Source organism: Scyliorhinus canicula, chromosome 22, assembly GCF_902713615.1.
Source record: "Scyliorhinus canicula chromosome 22, sScyCan1.1, whole genome shotgun sequence".
In the NCBI taxonomy this organism is placed as follows: Eukaryota; Metazoa; Chordata; class Chondrichthyes; order Carcharhiniformes; family Scyliorhinidae; genus Scyliorhinus; species Scyliorhinus canicula.
In genome coordinates, this window is record NC_052167.1 from 29,824,950 (window position 1) to 29,841,434 (window position 16,485).

General features: G+C 51.0%; 1 protein-coding gene across 7 annotated transcripts in view; it reads right to left on the reverse strand.

Annotated features, from left to right (window-relative positions):
• The window catches only part of LOC119956181 (protein FAM149B1-like), a 133,105-nt gene that overhangs the window by 74,809 nt on the left and 41,811 nt on the right, over window positions 1–16,485 (reverse strand). For 4 of the 7 annotated variants that reach the window (XM_038783119.1, XM_038783115.1, XM_038783114.1 and 1 more), the window contains exon 8: window positions 8,065–8,163. The exons of the other annotated variants lie outside the window; for them this stretch is intronic. In XM_038783119.1, coding sequence (XP_038639047.1) covers window positions 8,065–8,163 — 99 coding nt within the window. The remainder of the gene's footprint in view (window positions 1–8,064; window positions 8,164–16,485) is intronic. 7 annotated transcript variants of the gene reach the window in all.

Sequence of the window (16,485 nt, forward strand, 5' to 3'; positions counted from 1 at the left end):
ACCAGGGTTGTCTCTACTCCCCTTCTTGAACAAGGGGACAACATTTGCTATCCTCCAGTCTTCCGGCACTATTCCTGTCGACAAAGACGACATAAAGATCAAAGACAAAGGCTCTGCAATCTCCTCCCTGGCTTCCCAGAGAACCCTAGGATAAATCCCATCTGGCCCATTTGGACTTATCTATTTTTACATTTTCCAAAATTGCTAACACCTCCTCCTTGTGAACGTCAATTCCATCAAGCCTGGTCGAATGTACCTGAGTATTCTCCTCGACAACATTGTCTTTCTCCAGTGTAAACACTGACGAAAAATATCTATTTAACGCTTCCCCTATCTCCTCTGATTCCACACACAACTTTCCACTACTATCCTTGATTGGCCCTAATCTTACTCTAGTCATTCTTTTGTTCCTGATATATCTATAGAAAGCCTTAGGGTTTTCCTTGATCCTATCCGCCAACGACTTTTCGTGTCCTCTCCTCGCTCTTCTAAACTCTCCCTTTATGTTCTTCCTGGCTAACTTGTAACTCTCAACTGCCCTAACTGAGCCATCATGTCTCATCCTAACATAAGCCTTCGTCTTCCTCTTGACAAGTGCTTCAACTTCCTTAGTAAACCACGGTTCCCTTGCTCGACAACTTCCTCCCTGCCTGACAGGTACATACTTATCAAGGACACGCAGTAGCTGTTCCTTGAAAAAGCTCCACATTTCGATTGTACCCATCCCCTGCAGTTTCCTTCCCCATCCTATACATCCTAAATCTTGCCGAATAGCATCATAATTGCCTTTCCCCCAGCTATAATTCTTGCCTTGCGGTATATACCTATCCCTGCCCATTATAGAACAGTACAGCACAGAACAGGCCCTTCGGCCCTCGATGTTGTGCCGAACAATGATCACCCTACTTTAAACCCACGTAACCCGTATACTCGTAACCCAACAATCCCCCCATTAACCTTACACTACGGGCAATTTAGCATGGCCAATCCACCTAACCCGCACATCTTTGGACTGTGGGAGGAAACCGGAGCACCCGGAGGAAACCCACGCCCACACAGGGAGGATGTGCAGACTCCACACAGACAGTGACCCAGCCGGGAATCGAACCTGGGACCCTGGAGCTGTGAAGCATTGATGCTAACCACCATGATACCGTGAGGCCCCTTTGCTAAAGTAAACATAACCGAATTGTCATCACTATCACCAAAGTGCTCACCAACATCTAAATCTAACACCTGGCCGGGTTCATTACCCAGTACCAAATCCAATGTGGCCTCGCCCCTTGTTGGCCTGTCTACATACTGTGTCAGAAAACCCTCCTGCACACACTGCACAAAAACTGACCCATCTATAGTACTCGAACTATAGTATTTCCAGTCAATATTTGGAAAGTTAAAGTCCCACATAGCAACTACCCTGTTACTCTCACTCCTGTCGAGAATCATCTTTGCAATCCTTTCCTCTACATCTCTGGAACTATTCGGAGGTCTATAGACAACTCCCAACAGGGTGACCTCTCCTCTCCTGTTCCTAACCTCAGCCCATACTACCTCAGTAGACGAGTCCTCAAACGTCCTTACTTCCGCCGTAATACTTTCCTTGATTAACAATGCCACCCCCCCTCTTTTACCATCTTCTCTGTTCTTACAGAAACATCTAAATCCTGGAACTTGCAACAACCATTCCTGTCCCTGCTCTAACCATGTCTCCAAAATCGCCACATCGAGATCCCAGGTACCAACCCATGCTGCAAGCTCACCCACCTTATTCCGGATGCTCCTGGCGTTGAAGTAGACACACCAAACCAGCGTCTTGCTTGCCAGTGCCCTCTTTCGAACTTTTAACCCTATCCCTGACCTCACTACTCTCAACATCCTGTACACTGGAACTACAATTTAGGTTCCCATCCCCCTGCTGAATTAGTTTAAACCCCCCCGAAGAGCACTAGCAAATCTCCCCCCCAGGATATCGGTACCCCTCTGGTTCAGGTGAAGACCATCCTGTTTGTAGAGGTACCACCTACCCCAGAATGAGCCCCAATTATCCAGGAAACCAAAACCCTCCCTCCTGCACCATCCCTGTAGCCACGTGTCCAACTCCTCTCTCTCCTTATTTCTCACTTCGCTAGCACGTGGCACGGGTAGCAATCCAGAGATAACAACTGTGTTTGTTCTAGCTCTCAGCTTGCACCCTAGCTCCCTGAATTTCTGTCTCAAATCCCCATCTCTCTTCCTACCTATGTCGTTGGTACCTATGTGGACCACGAATTGGGGCTGCTCCCCTCCCCCTTAAGGATCCCAAAAACACGATCAGGGACATCACGAACCCTGGCACCTGGGAGGCAACACACTAACCGTGAGTCTCTTTCGTTACCACAGAACCTCCTGTCTGTTCCTCTAACTATGGAGTCCCCAATGACAAGTGCTCTGTTCCTCTTCTCCCTTCCCTTCTGAGCAACAGGGACAGACTCTGTGCCAGAGACCTGTGCCCCATTGCTGACCCCTGGTAAGTCGTCCCCCGCAACAGTATCCAGAATAGTATACTTGTTATAGAGGGGAACGACCACAGGGGATCCCTGCACTGCCTGCCGGTTCCCCCTCCATCCCCTGACGGTAACCCATCTACCTTCTTCTTTTACCTGAGGTGTGACTACCTCCCTATAACTCCTCTCAATAACCCCCTCCGCCTCCCGAATGATCCGAAGTTCATCCAGCTCCAGCTCCAGGTCCCTAACGCGGTTCTCGAGAACATTATAGAACATAGAACAGTACAGCACAGAACAGGCCCTTCGGCCCTCGATGTTGTGCCGAGCCATGATCACCCTACTCAAACCCACGTATCCACCCTATACCCGTAACCCAACAACCCCCCCGCCCCAACCTCACTTTTTAGGACACTACGGGCAATTTATCATGGCCAATCCACCTAACCCGCACATCTTTGGACTGTGGGAGGAAACCGGAGCACCCGGAGGAAACCCACGCACACACGGGGAGGATGTGCAGACTCCGCACAGACAGTGACCCAGCCGGGAATCGAACCTGGGACCCTGGAGCTGTGAAGCATTTATGCTAACCACCATTATACCGTGCTGCCCAAAGGAGCTGGAGTTGGGTGCACTTCCCGCAGATGTAGTCAGCAGGGACACTCGAGGTGACCCTTTCCTCCCACATTCTGCAGGAGGAACATTCAACTGCCCTAGCCTCCACTCCCACTGAACTAACTTCCAAACTACTGAAAACTAAAAGCTAAAAAAAAAACTTGTTAGTTTAGCAATCCGACAGACAGAACTTTTTTTTCGGTTAGATGAGGAGGATGGGTGGGAGACACTACGTAAGTAGTGTTTCCGGTAAAGCTGTCACTCGAGAACAGCCCCTTCACAAACCACCTTCAACTTACGCTTATGGGGGCAGCAGGGTAGCATGGTGGTTAGCATAAATGCTTCACAGCTCCAGGATCCCAGGTTCGATTCCCGGCTGGGTCACTCTGTGTGGAGTCTGCACGTCCTCCCCCTGTGTGCGTGGGTTTCCTCTGGGTGCTCCGGTTTCCTCCCACAGTCCAAAGATGTGCGGGTTAGGTGGATTGGCCATGCTAAATTGCCCATAGTGTCCTAATAAAAAAAGTAAGGTTAAGGGGGGGTTGTTAGGTTACGGGTATAGGGTGGATACGTGGGTTTGAGTAGGGTGATCATGACTCGGCACAACATTGAGGGCCGAAGGGCCTGTTCTGTGCTGTACTGTTCTATGTTCTATGTACGCTGACCGCACTGCACGCATGCTACCGTGCTGCCCTTACTGTCGTCCAGTATTTTCCCAGAATGGAGAAACTACGACATCTTCTTCGCAGCCTTCAACACGTCATCCCCACCCCCCACTACTTGCCTTCAATCTAAGATTTCATGCTACAGAATGCTGCCAAACTTGAAAAGAATATAATATATGAAAAATGAGGAAATTAATTGGGTGTTGTCAAAGAACCAAATATTATAGGAGGAAAGATAGACAATCAGGTAAACAGGGAGGTGATTACAGTCGGGCAGTGTGGGCAGGTTCCAATGGACAGGGGGGTGATGGCAGTGTGGGCAGATTCCAATGGACAGGGGGGTGATGGCAGTGTGGGCAGGTTCCAATGGACAGGGGGGTGATGGCAGTGTGGGCAGGTTCGGATGGACAGGGGGGTGGTGGCAGTGTGGGCAGGTTCGGATGGACAGGGGGGTGGTGGCAGTGTGGGCAGGTTCGGATGGACAGGGGGGTGGTGGCAGTGTGGGCAGGTTTGGATGGACGGGGGGGGTGATGGCAGTGTGGGCAGGTTCGGATGGACAGGGGGGTGATGGCAGTGTGGGCAGGTTCGGATGGACAGGGGGTGATGGCAGACTGGCAGTGTGGGCAGGTTTGGATGGACAGGGGGGGGTGATGGCAGACTGGCAGTGTGGGCAGGTTTGGATGGACACGGGGGGGTGATGGCAGTGTGGGCAGGTTTGGATGGACAGGGGGTGATGGCAGGCTGGCAGTGTGGGCAGGTTTGGATGGACGGGGGGGGGTGGGGGTGGTGGCAGTGTGGGCAGGTTTGGATGGTGATGGCAGACTGGCAGTGTGGGCAGGTTTGGATGGACGGGGGGGGTGGGGGTGGTGGCAGTGTGGGCAGGTTTGGATGGTGATGGCAGACTGGCAGTGTGGGCAGGTTTGGATGGTGATGGCAGACTGGCAGTGTGGGCAGGTTTGGATGGTGATGGCAGACTGGCAGTGTGGGCAGGTTTGGATGGACAGGGGGGTGATGGCAGTCTGGCAGTGTGGGCAGGTTTGGATGGACAGGGGGGGGTGATGGCAGTGTGGGCAGGTTTGGATGGACGGGGGGGGGGTGATGGCAGACTGGCAGTGTGGGCAGGTTTGGATGGACAGGGGGGTGATGGCAGTGTGGGTAGGTTCGGATGGACAAGGGGGTGATGGCAGTGTGGGCAGGTTTGGATGGACAGGGGGGGTGATGGCAGTGTGGGCAGGTTTGGATGGACAGGGGGGTGATGGCAGTGTGGGCAGGTTCGGACGGACAGGGGGGGGTGATGGCAGACTGGCAGTGTGGGCAGGTTTGGATGGACAGGGGGGGTGATGGCAGTCTGGCAGTGTGGGCAGGTTTGGATGGACAGGGGGGGGGGTGATGGCAGTGTGGGCAGGTTCGGACGGACAGGGGGGGGTGATGGCAGACTGGCAGTGTGGGCAGGTTCGGATGGACAGGGGGGTGATGGCAGACTGGCAGTGTCGGCAGGTTTGGATGGACAGGGGGGTGATGGCAGTGTGGGCAGGTTTGGATGGACGGGGGGGGGGGGGTGATGGCAGTGTGGGCAGGTTTGGATGGACAGGGGGTGATGGCAGTGTGGGCAGGTTTGGATGGACGGGGGGGGGGGGGATGGCAGACTGGCAGTGTCGGCAGGTTTGGATGGACAGGGGGGTGATGGCAGTGTCGGCAGGTTTGGATGGACAGGGGGGTGATGGCAGACTGGCAGTGTGGGCAGGTTTGGATGGACAGGGGGTGATGGCAGTGTGGGCAGGTTCGGATGGACAGGGGGTGATGGCAGACTGGCAGTGTGGGCAGGTTCGGATGGACAGGGGGGGGTGATGGCAGTGTGGGCAGGTTTGGATGGACGGGGGGGTGATGGCAGACTGACAGTGTGGGCAGGTTCGGATGGACAGGGGGGTGATGGCAGTGTGGGCAGGTTTGGATGGACAGGGGGGTGATGGCAGTGTGGGCAGGTTCCAATGGACAGGGGGGGGTGATGGCAGTGTGGGCAGGTTTGGATGGACAGGGGGGGGTGATGGCAGACTGGCAGTGTGGGCAGGTTTGGATGGACAGGGGTGGTGATGGCAGTGTGGGCAGGTTCGGATGGACAGGGGGGTGATGGCAGTGTGGGCAGGTTCGGATGGACAGGGGGTGATGGCAGACTGGCAGTGTGGGCAGGTTTGGATGGACAGGGGGGGTGATGGCAGTGTGGGCAGGTTCGGATGGACAGGGGGTGATGGCAGTGTGGGCAGGTTCGGATGGACAGGGGGATGATGGCAGTGTGGGCAGGTTCGGATGGACAGGGGGGTGATGGCAGACTGGCAGTGTGGGCAGGTTTGGATGGACAGGGGGTGATGGCAGGCTGGCAGTGTGGGCAGGTTTGGATGGACGGGGGGGGTGGGGGTGGTGGCAGTGTGGGCAGGTTTGGATGGTGATGGCAGACTGACAGTGTGGGCAGGTTTGGATGGACAGCGGGGTGATGGCAGACTGGCAGTGTGGGCAGGTTTGGATGGTGATGGCAGACTGGCAGTGTGGGCAGGTTTGGATGGACAGGGGGGTGATGGCAGTCTGGCAGTGTGGGCAGGTTTGGATGGACAGGGGGGTGATGGCAGTGTGGGCAGGTTTGGATGGACGGGGGGGGGGGGGGGGTGATGGCAGTGTGGGCAGGTTTGGATGGACAGGGGGGGGTGATGGCAGTGTGGGCAGGTTTGGATGGACAGGGGGTGATGGCAGTGTGGGCAGGTTTGGATGGACGGGGGGGTGATGGCAGTGTCAGCAGGTTTGGATGGACAGGGGGGTGATGGCAGTGTGGGCAGGTTTGGATGGACAGGGGGGGGTGATGGCAGTGTGGGCAGGTTTGGATGGACAGGGGGGTGATGGCAGTGTGGGCAGGTTCGGATGGACAGGGGGGTGATGGCAGTGTGGGCAGGTTCGGATGGACAGGGGGTGATGGCAGTGTGGGCAGGTTTGGATGGACAGGGGGGTGATGGCAGTGTGGGCAGGTTTGGATGGACGGGGGGTGATGGCAGTGTGGGCAGGTTCCAATGGACAGGGGGGTGATGGCAGACTGGCAGTGTGGGCAGGTCTGGATGGACGGGGGGGGGTGATGGCAGTGTGGGCAGGTTCGGATGGACGGGGGGGTGATGGCAGTGTGGGCAGGTTTGGATGGACAGGGGGGGTGATGGCAGTGTGGGCAGGTTTGGATGGACAGGGGGGTGATGGCAGTGTGGGCAGGTTCGGATGGACAGGGGGTGATGGCAGACTGGCAGTGTGGGCAGGTTTGGATGGTGATGGCAGACTGGCAGTGTGGGCAGGTTTGGATGGACAGGGGGTGATGGCAGACTGGCAGTGTGGGCAGGTTTGGATGGACAGGGGGTGATGGCAGACTGGCAGTGTGGGCAGGTTTGGATGGTGATGGCAGACTGGCAGTGTGGGCAGGTTTGGATGGTGATGGCAGACTGGCAGTGTGGGCAGGTTTGGATGGTGATGGCAGACTGGCAGTGTGGGCAGGTTTGGATGGACAGGGGGGTGATGGCAGACTGGCAGTGTGGGCAGGTTCGGATGGACAGGGGGGTGATGGCAGACTGGCAGTGTGGGCAGGTTTGGACGGACAGGAGGTGATGGCAGACTGGCAGTGTGGGCAGGTTTGGATGGTGATGGCAGACTGGCAGTGTGGGCAGGTTTGGATGGACAGGGGGGTGATGGCAGACTGGCAGTGTGGGCAGGTTTGGATGGTGATGGCAGACTGGCAGTGTGGGCAGGTTTGGATGGACAGGGGGGGTGATGGCAGTGTGGGCAGGTTTGGATGGACAGGGGGTGATGGCAGACTGGCAGTGTGGGCAGGTTTGGATGGTGATGGCAGACTGGCAGTGGGGGTAGGTTTGGATGGACAGGGGGTGATGGCAGTCTGGCAGTGTGGGCAGGTTTGGATGGACAGGGGGGTGATGGCAGACTGGCAGTGTAGGATGTTTGGAATGAACCCTCAGGCCTCTACATCATAAAGTTCAGATTTTTTTTTGAAGATGGGAGTAAATGAGTAAATGGATATCTAGGTGCAAAGAGCCAAAAAAGGGTCTTTCTCCACCGTTTAGAGTATGTTAATGCAATGCCGATGTTACTGGACTAGTAATGTAGCGGTTTCAACCAATATGCAGACGGCACACATCAGTTTTTGAATTCAGTTCAACATAAAACGGAAACATAAAGCTGGTACCCGCCAAAGTGACGATGACGGTATTGGTTCTATCTGAACCAAGTCCACCTGGATCACTAATGCTCTTTCAGACCCTTACCTCATCTGAACTATACGTGACTCCAGATCCACACCAACGCGGTGAATGCTTAACTGCCCTTTGAAGTTGCAAAGCCAGCCACTCTGTTTTATCAAACCGCTAGAAAGGAAGACACAAATATAACTGTATAAGGGGCTGGTTTAGCTCACTCGGCTAAATCGCTGGCTTTTAAAGCAGACCAAGCAGGCCAGCAGCACGGTTCGATTCCCGTACCAGCCTCCCCGGACAGGCGCCGGAATGTGGCGACTAGGGGCTTTTCACAGTAACTTCATTGAAGCCTACACGTGACAATAAGCCATTTTCATTTCATTTTCATAACTGGATTGTCCACTCAACTGCAACTTTGATATTCAATCAGGACATGTCAAAGGAACATGCAATTTTGTTGGCCTTGCAAAGTGCACCTTAATAACATGGTGCTGTCCCACAACAAGTCAAGAATCATACACATCAAACAACATCCACACAAATCACCATCCTCGGTCACCTTGGAGAATTGGATCAAACGTGGAGAAGGAAGCCTCCTGTGGATCACAATCTGTTTTTCCTCAACTGATAAATCAAAACTCTTGCATGTTGAACATCACTGGTGGAGGTAGCTGCACGGAACTCCGATGTTCATCACTAAGTTGCGTCGGCTGGAATGTTTCAGTTATGGGGAGTGGCTGGTTAGGCTGGGGAGAGTGTGTGTGGGGGGGGGGGGGGGTGGGGGGGGGGGGAGAGTGGGGGGGGGGTGATGTGCTGTCGAGATGTACAAAATTCTGAGTGACATAGATAGGATGGCATGGTAGCACAGTGGTTAGCACTCGATTCCCCACTGGGTCACCGTCTGTGTGGAGTCTGCACGTTCTCCCCGTGTCTGCATGGGTTTCCTCCGGGGGCTCCGGTTTCTTCCCACAAGTCCTGAATGACGTACTGTTGGGTGAATTGGACATTCTGAATTCTCCCTCTGTGTACCCAAACAGGCGCCGGAATGTGGTGACTAGGGGCTTTTCACAGTTACTTCTCAAAATTTGTTAAAAAAAGACTGTCCCTGCATTGTGATTAGAGAGTTTACGACGTGAAATCAACCAGAGTTTTAAGAAAGACTAGGCTATTGCTTAGGAAGCAGGGGCCACTTTAAATTAGAAAGATCTTTTGAGATTTGTTAAAGCTGGAGCTAGTAGCAGTTAGAGAGGGAGCAGCGCTGTCAGGAACTGGCAGCAGAAGCAGAGAGTCATAACAATGGAGTAATGTTAAGAAAGCAAGTTCCAGAGGTTAAAGAATAGGAAGTTCTAGAAACCAGGGAATGAAAATACTGAAGCCAAAGGGACAAACTGAACTGGAAATTGATGAAGATACTGTTCCCTGAAGTTGAATAAACTCAGTTTGTTCTCACTGGAATGAAGGAAGTTGAGGGACGACCTAATAGAGGTCTACAAAATTATGAGGGACAAAGACAGAGTGGATAGTCAGAGACTTTTTCCCCAGGGTAGAGGGGTCAATTACTAGGGGGCATAGGTTTAAGGCGGAAAAGGGTAAGGTTTCGGGGAGATGTGCGAGGCAAGTTTTTTACACAGAGGGTAGTGGGTGCCTGGAACTCGCTGCCGGAGGAGGAGGTGGAAGCAGGGACGATAGTGGCGTTTAAGGGGCATCTTGACAAATACATGAATAGGATGGGAATAGAGGGATACGGACCCTGGAAGTGTAGAAGGTTTTAGGTTAGACGAGCAGCATGGTCGGCACAGGCTTGGAAGGCTGAAGGGCCTGTTCCTGTGCTGTACATATCTTTGTCTTTGTTAAAGAAAGGAACAGCAAGATGCTCCCAGTTAAAGATAGAGCTGAAAGGTGCAGGCCTGGTGAAGTTGGCCAGTGAGAAGTCAGGCATCTGAGGTAATCCTATGGCCTCTTATTCAGTAGTGAATGTAAGCCTGTGAAGCAATGCCGTTCTGTTGGTGTGTCTGGGTACCTCATCCCTTTTTTTTTTAAATCAAACAATTTTATTGAGGTATTTTTCGGCATTGTAAACAGTTACAGATAACAACACAAAAAAAAGCAAACATCAACGTAAAAATCATACTGCACAAGCCCGCCCCTCTCCCATCGACACTACCCGCATATTTATCCCTCCTACTCTACACTACTCTCTCCCCACGCGCCCCCCCCCCCCCCCCCCCCCCCCCCCCCGCTGGCGTTCACTCTCCCGCGAAGAAGTCGATGAATGGTTGCCACCTTCGGGCGAACCCCAGTACAGATCCCCTCAAGGCGAACTTAATTTTTTCCATACCCAGGAAACTTGACATGTCCGAAAGCCATAGTTCGGTCTTCGGGGGTTTTGAGTCCCTCCATGCCAGCAGTATTCATTGCCGGGCTATCAGGGAAGCAAAGGCCAGAACATCGGCCTCTTTCTCACCCTGGACTCCCGGGTCTTCCGAAACCCCAAAAATTGCCACCCTTGGGCCCATCACCACCTTGGTTTTAGCACCCGAGACTCATCCCTTTTTTTACCCATGTCGTTGGCGCCAATGTGTACCACGACCACTGGCTGTTCAGCCTCCCCCTCGAGAATGTCCTGTACCCGCTCCGAGACATCCTTGACGCTCACAACAGGGAGGCAACATACCATCCTGGAGTCTCGTTTGCAGCCACAGAAACGCCTGTCGATTCCCCTTACAATCGAATCCTCTATAACTATTGCATTGTCACACGTATTACTCCTCCCCTCTGCAGCAGAACCAATCACGGTGCAACAAATTTGTCTGTTGCTCCCTTCAACAGTATCCGAAGCGGTATATGTGTTTTGCAGGGAATGGCCACAGCAGATTCCTGCACTGCCCGCTGGACTCTCTTGTTCTGCCTGGTGGTCACCCATTCCCTTCCTTCCTGCGGAGTCGGAGGTCAATTGTCCTTGTCATAGCGGCCCTCGTGAACACATCGCAGCGGTTGTATCTCCCCTCTGTGTCCATCCTTGGGTGCCTGAAAGGTGTCATCAATTAACCTTTTCAATGGGTAACCCTGGCCACCGATCAACGACCTGTCGAAATGAGCTGGAGCAGGAAAGAGTCTGGACACCTGTGGGCGACGGGGAGTGGGAGTGGCCTGGGTACTGAGCACAAACTCCCAGGATCCGGGTTCCCTGCTCACACACAATCTGGACATTCATCAAGTGAAATTCCCGTTCACAAAGGCTCCTGGCTTGTCAGCTGGCACATTGATGGCCACGTGGATATAATCAATCACTCCCTGGGTGCGGGGAGAGACCCAGTAATGGCTACAATGCCTGTCGTCTGCTCAGCCTGACTGACCTGAAATGGATGAACCTTCTCACACATCTGAAGAGTGCGTCACTGGACGTCGGACATGTCACGGTAGTTCAATTGCTGCCTGTACACCCTGCCAGCTGGGTCGTGGCGTCTTCGCTGGGGGCAGTCCTTGACCATCCCGTGTATTGACCTGCGCCTGAGGTGGGTGCCTGCGACCAATGTCTCCGGAATATTTGACCCTCTCATCTTCAGAGGAGGGGCTGCTCCCCGAGTACACAATATCCATCAGCAGGTCGGCTAATAAGAACATAACATAAGAACTAGGAGCAGGAGTCGGCCATCTGGCCCCTCGAGCCTGCTCCGCCATTCAATGAGATCATGGCTGATCTTTTATGGACTCAGCTCCACTTTCCGGCCCGAACACCATAACCCTTAATCCCTTTATTCTTCAAAAAACTATCTATCTTTACCTTAAAAACATGTAATGAAGGAGCCTCAACTGCTTCACTGGGCAAGGAATTCCATAGATTCACAACCCTTTGGGTGAAGAAGTTCCTCCTAAACTCAGTCCTAAATCTACTTCCCCTTATTTTGAGGCTATGTCCCCTAGTTCTGCTGTCACCCGCCAGTGGAAACAACCTGCCCACATCTATCCTATCTATTCCCTTCATATTTTATATGTTTCTATAAGATCCCCCGCATCCCTCTAAATTCCAACAAGTCCCAGTCTACTCAACCTCTCCTCGTAATCCAACCCCTTCAGGTCTGGGATTAACCTAGTGAATCTCCTCTGCACACCCTCCAGCGCCAGTACATCCTTTCTCAGGTAAGGAGACCAAAATTGAACACAATACTCCAGGTGTGGCCTCACTAACACCTTATACAATTGCAGCATAACCTCCCTAGTCTTAAACTCCATCCCTCTAGCAATGGAGGACAAAATTCCAGTTGCCTTCTTAATCACCTGTTGCACCTGTAAACCAACTTTCTGTGACTCAAGAACGAGCACACCCAGGTCTCTCCGCACAGCAGCATGTTTTAATATTTTATCAGTTAAATAATAATCCCGTTTGCTGTTATTCCTACTAAAATGGATAACCTCACATTTGTTGACATTGTATTCCATCTGCCAGATCCTAGCCCATTCACTTAACCTATCCAAATCCCTCTGCAGACTTCCAGTATCCTCTGCACTTTTTGCTTTACCACTCACCTTAGTCTCGTCTGCAAACTTGGACACATTGCCCTTGGTCCCCAACTCCAAATCATCAATGTAAATTGTGAACAATTGTGGGCCCAACACGGATCCCTGAGGGACACCACTAGCTACTGATTGCCAACCAGAGAAACACCCATTAATCCCCACTCTTTGCTTTCTATTAATTAACCAATCCTCTATCAATGCTACTAGTTTACCCTTAATGCCATGCATCTTTATCTTATGCAGCAACCTTTTGTGTGGCACCTTGTCAAAGGCTTTCTGGAAATCCAGATATACCACATCCATTGGCTCCCCATTATCTACCGCACTGGTAATGTCCTCAAAAAATTCCACTAAATTTGGCAGCAGGGTAGCATGGTGGTTAGCACAGATGCTTCACAGCTCCAGGGTCCCAGGTTCGATTCCCGGCTGGGTCACTGTCTGTGCGGAGTCTGCACGTCCTCCCCGTGTGTGCGTGGGTTTCCTCCGGGTGCTCCGGTTTCCTCCCACAGTCCAAAGATGTGCGGGTTAGGTGGATTGGCCATGCTAAATTGCCCGTAGTGTCCTAAAAAAAAGTAAGGTTAAGGGGAGCGTTGTTGGGTTACGGGTAAAGGGTGGATACGTGGGTTTGAGTAGGGTGATCATGGCTCGAAGGGCCTGTTCTGTGCTGTACTGTTCTATGTTCTATGTAAATTAGTTAGGCACGACCTGCCCTTTATGAACCCATGCTGAGTCTGCCCAATGGGACAATTTCTATCCAGATGCCTCGCTATTTCTTCCTTGATGATAGATTCCAGCATCTTCCCTACTACCGAAGTTAAGCTCACTGGCCTACAATTACCCGCTCTCTGCCTACCTCCTTTTTTAAACAGTGGTGTCACGTTTGCCAATTTCCAATCCGCTGGGACCACCCCAGAGTATAGTGAATTTTTGTAAATTATCACTAGTGCATTTGCAATTTCCCTAGCCATCTCTTTTAGCACTCTGGGATGCATTCCATCAGGGCCAGGAGACTTGTCTACCTTTCGCCCCATTAGCTTGCCCATCACTACCTCCTTAGTGTTAGCAATCATCTCAAGGTCCTCACCTGTTTCATTTCTATCAGTCACTGGCATGTTATTTGTGTCTTCCACTGTGAAGACCGACCCAAAAAATCTGTTCAGTTCCTCAGCCATTTCCTCATTTCCCATTATTAAAACTCCCTTCTCATCTTCTAAAGGACCAATATTTACCTCAGCCACTCTTTTTTGTTTTATATATTTGTAGAAACTTTTACTATCTGTTTTTATATTCTGAGCAAGTTTACTCTCATAATCTATTTTACTCTGCTTTTGTAGCTTTTTTAGTAGCTTTCTGTTGCCCCCTAAAGATTTCCCAGTCCTCTAGTCTTCCACTAATCTTTGCCACTTTGTATGCCTTTTCCTTCAATTTGATCCTCTCCCTTATTTCCTTAGATATCCACAGTCGATTTTCCCTCTTTCTACCGTCCTTCCTTTTTGTTGGTATAAACCTTTGCTGAGCACTGTGAAAAATCACTTGGAAGGTTCTCCACTGTTCCTCAACTGTTTCACCATAAAGTCTTTGCTCCCAGTCTAGTGTTTGATTTTACCTTCTCACCCTCCATCTGTATTTTAAATTCCACCATATTGTTTGATAAGGTTCCCCACGGTAGGCTATTGCAGAAAATACGGAAGTATGGGATTGAAGGTGATTTAGCGGTTTCGATCAGTAATTGGCTAGCTGAAAGAAGACAGAGGGTGGTGGTTGATGGCAAATGTTCATCCTGGAGTTCAGTTACAAGTGGTGTACCGCAAGGATCTGTTTTGAGGCCACTGCTCTTTGTCATTTTTATAAACAACCTGGAAGAGGGTGTAGAAGGATGGGTTAGTAAATTTGCAGATTACGTGAAGGTCGGTGGAGTTGTGGATAGTGCTGAAGGATGTTATAGATTACAGAGGGACATAGGTAAGCTGCAGAGCTGGGCTGAGAGGTGGCAGATGGAGTTTAATGCGGGAAAGTGTGAGGTGGTTCACTCTGGAAGGAGTAACAGGAATGCAGAGTACTGGGCAAATGGCAAGATTCTTGGTAATGTAGATGAACGGAGAGATCTCGGCATCCAGGTACATAAATCCCTGAAAGTTGCCACCCAGGATAATAGGGCTGTTAAGAAGGCATATGGTGTGCTAGCCTTTATCAGTAGGGGGATTGAGTTTCGGAGCCACGAGTTCATGCTGCAGCTGTACAAAACTCTGGTGCGGCCGTACCTGGAGTACTGCGTGCAGTTCTGGTAACCACATTATAGGAAGGATGTGGAAGCTTTGGAAAGGGTGCAGAGGAGATTTACTAGGATGTTGCCTGGTATGGAGGGAAGGTCTTACGAGGAAAGGCTCAGGGACTTGAGGTTGTTTTCGTTAGAGAGAAGGCTGAGAGGTGACTTAATAGAGACATATAAGATAGTCAGATGGTTAGATAGGGTGGACAGTGAGAGTCTTTTCCTCGGATGGTGATGAGCAACACGAGGGGACATAGCTTTAAATTGAGGGGTGATAGATATAGGACAGATGTCAGAGTCAGTTTCTTTACTCAGAGAGTAGTAGGGGTGTGGAACGCCCTGCCTACAACAGTAGTAGACTCGCCACCTTTAAGGGCATTTAAGTGGTCACTAGATAGACATATGGATGAAAATGGATAGGCTTCAGATGGTTTCACAGGTCGGCGCAGCATCGAGGGCCGAAGGGCCCGTACTGCGCTGTAATGTTCTATGTTCTATTGTGATCGCTCCTTCTGAGAGGATTCCTAACTAATGGGGCTCACCTGTGCACAAAGTGACAGAGGGGCCCAAACCTCCGGTGCCAGGTTATAGAAAACTCCTTCGAGCTCAACACTCTGATGAATCCAACACACCAAACACTCTTTCCACATTACAGGACACCCCTACCAACGCCAAACTCCTCAGGCACTGTAGGTAGCAGGGGCCTTTTATCCTGCTCTGGACATAAACAGGACCAATTCCTGTTAGACTCCCCCCCTGTGCTGTCCGTGCAATGAGCTTTGTCGCACGCACAACATTAAATTCCGGTCAATTGGGGTTTTAATCTCCTTAATCACTCCTCTAATTATTTCCGTGCCTGCATCCGCATCGTGTCCAACGTCATCACCTGCTTCTTAACGCACATTCTGGTTGGGCCCTGACCGGGAGGTGTGAAATTCTATCCGATGGTCAAATGATGAGGAGTGATTACTCTAACTATGGTTCTATTTTCTGGCAATTAGAAAGTTAGTGGGGTATTTTGATTTAAGTATTTAGCAGATTAACTGGAACAATTAAGGTGGAGCAGGGAGAAATGAATTCTGATGGTTAGGGAATATAGGACTGGAGAGATGCATGGTTTACAAATTAAACATGTCCTTACAGGAGTAAAGTCAGGAAACACTTTTACATACAAACGCACGAGAAGTTTGAAATTCTCTTTTTCAAACAGGTATTGAGGTTAAACACTTTGTTAAATTAAAAAATAAGATGGATAGTTTTTTAAAACAATTATGTCAAACAAAGTACGGCTCCGAGCTACATTCGGTCTGATGAATAAAAGCTTGATTTTTAAAAAGTAGGTTCTAAGGAGTGTCCTCAAGGAGGTGAGTGAGGAGGAGAGGTGGAGGGGTTGGGACCTAACTAAAGACAAAGTCGTGACTGATGAAGAGATTAAAATGAGGGACGTCCAAAAGATCAAAATTAGAGGGCGCAGATATCTCCGAGGGTTGTGGGGCTGGAGAGATAGGGAGACCATGGAGAGGTTTGAAAACCAGGCTGAGAATTTTAAAATAAAGATGGTGTTCAATGGGGACAATAAAGAGAGAGGAACAGTACTAAGTGCGGGTTAAGGCACAGGCAGTGGAGTTTTGGATGACCTCATGTTTACGGATGATGGAATGAGGGAGACCAGCCGGGTCAAGTCTCGAGGTAACTAAGATTATAAA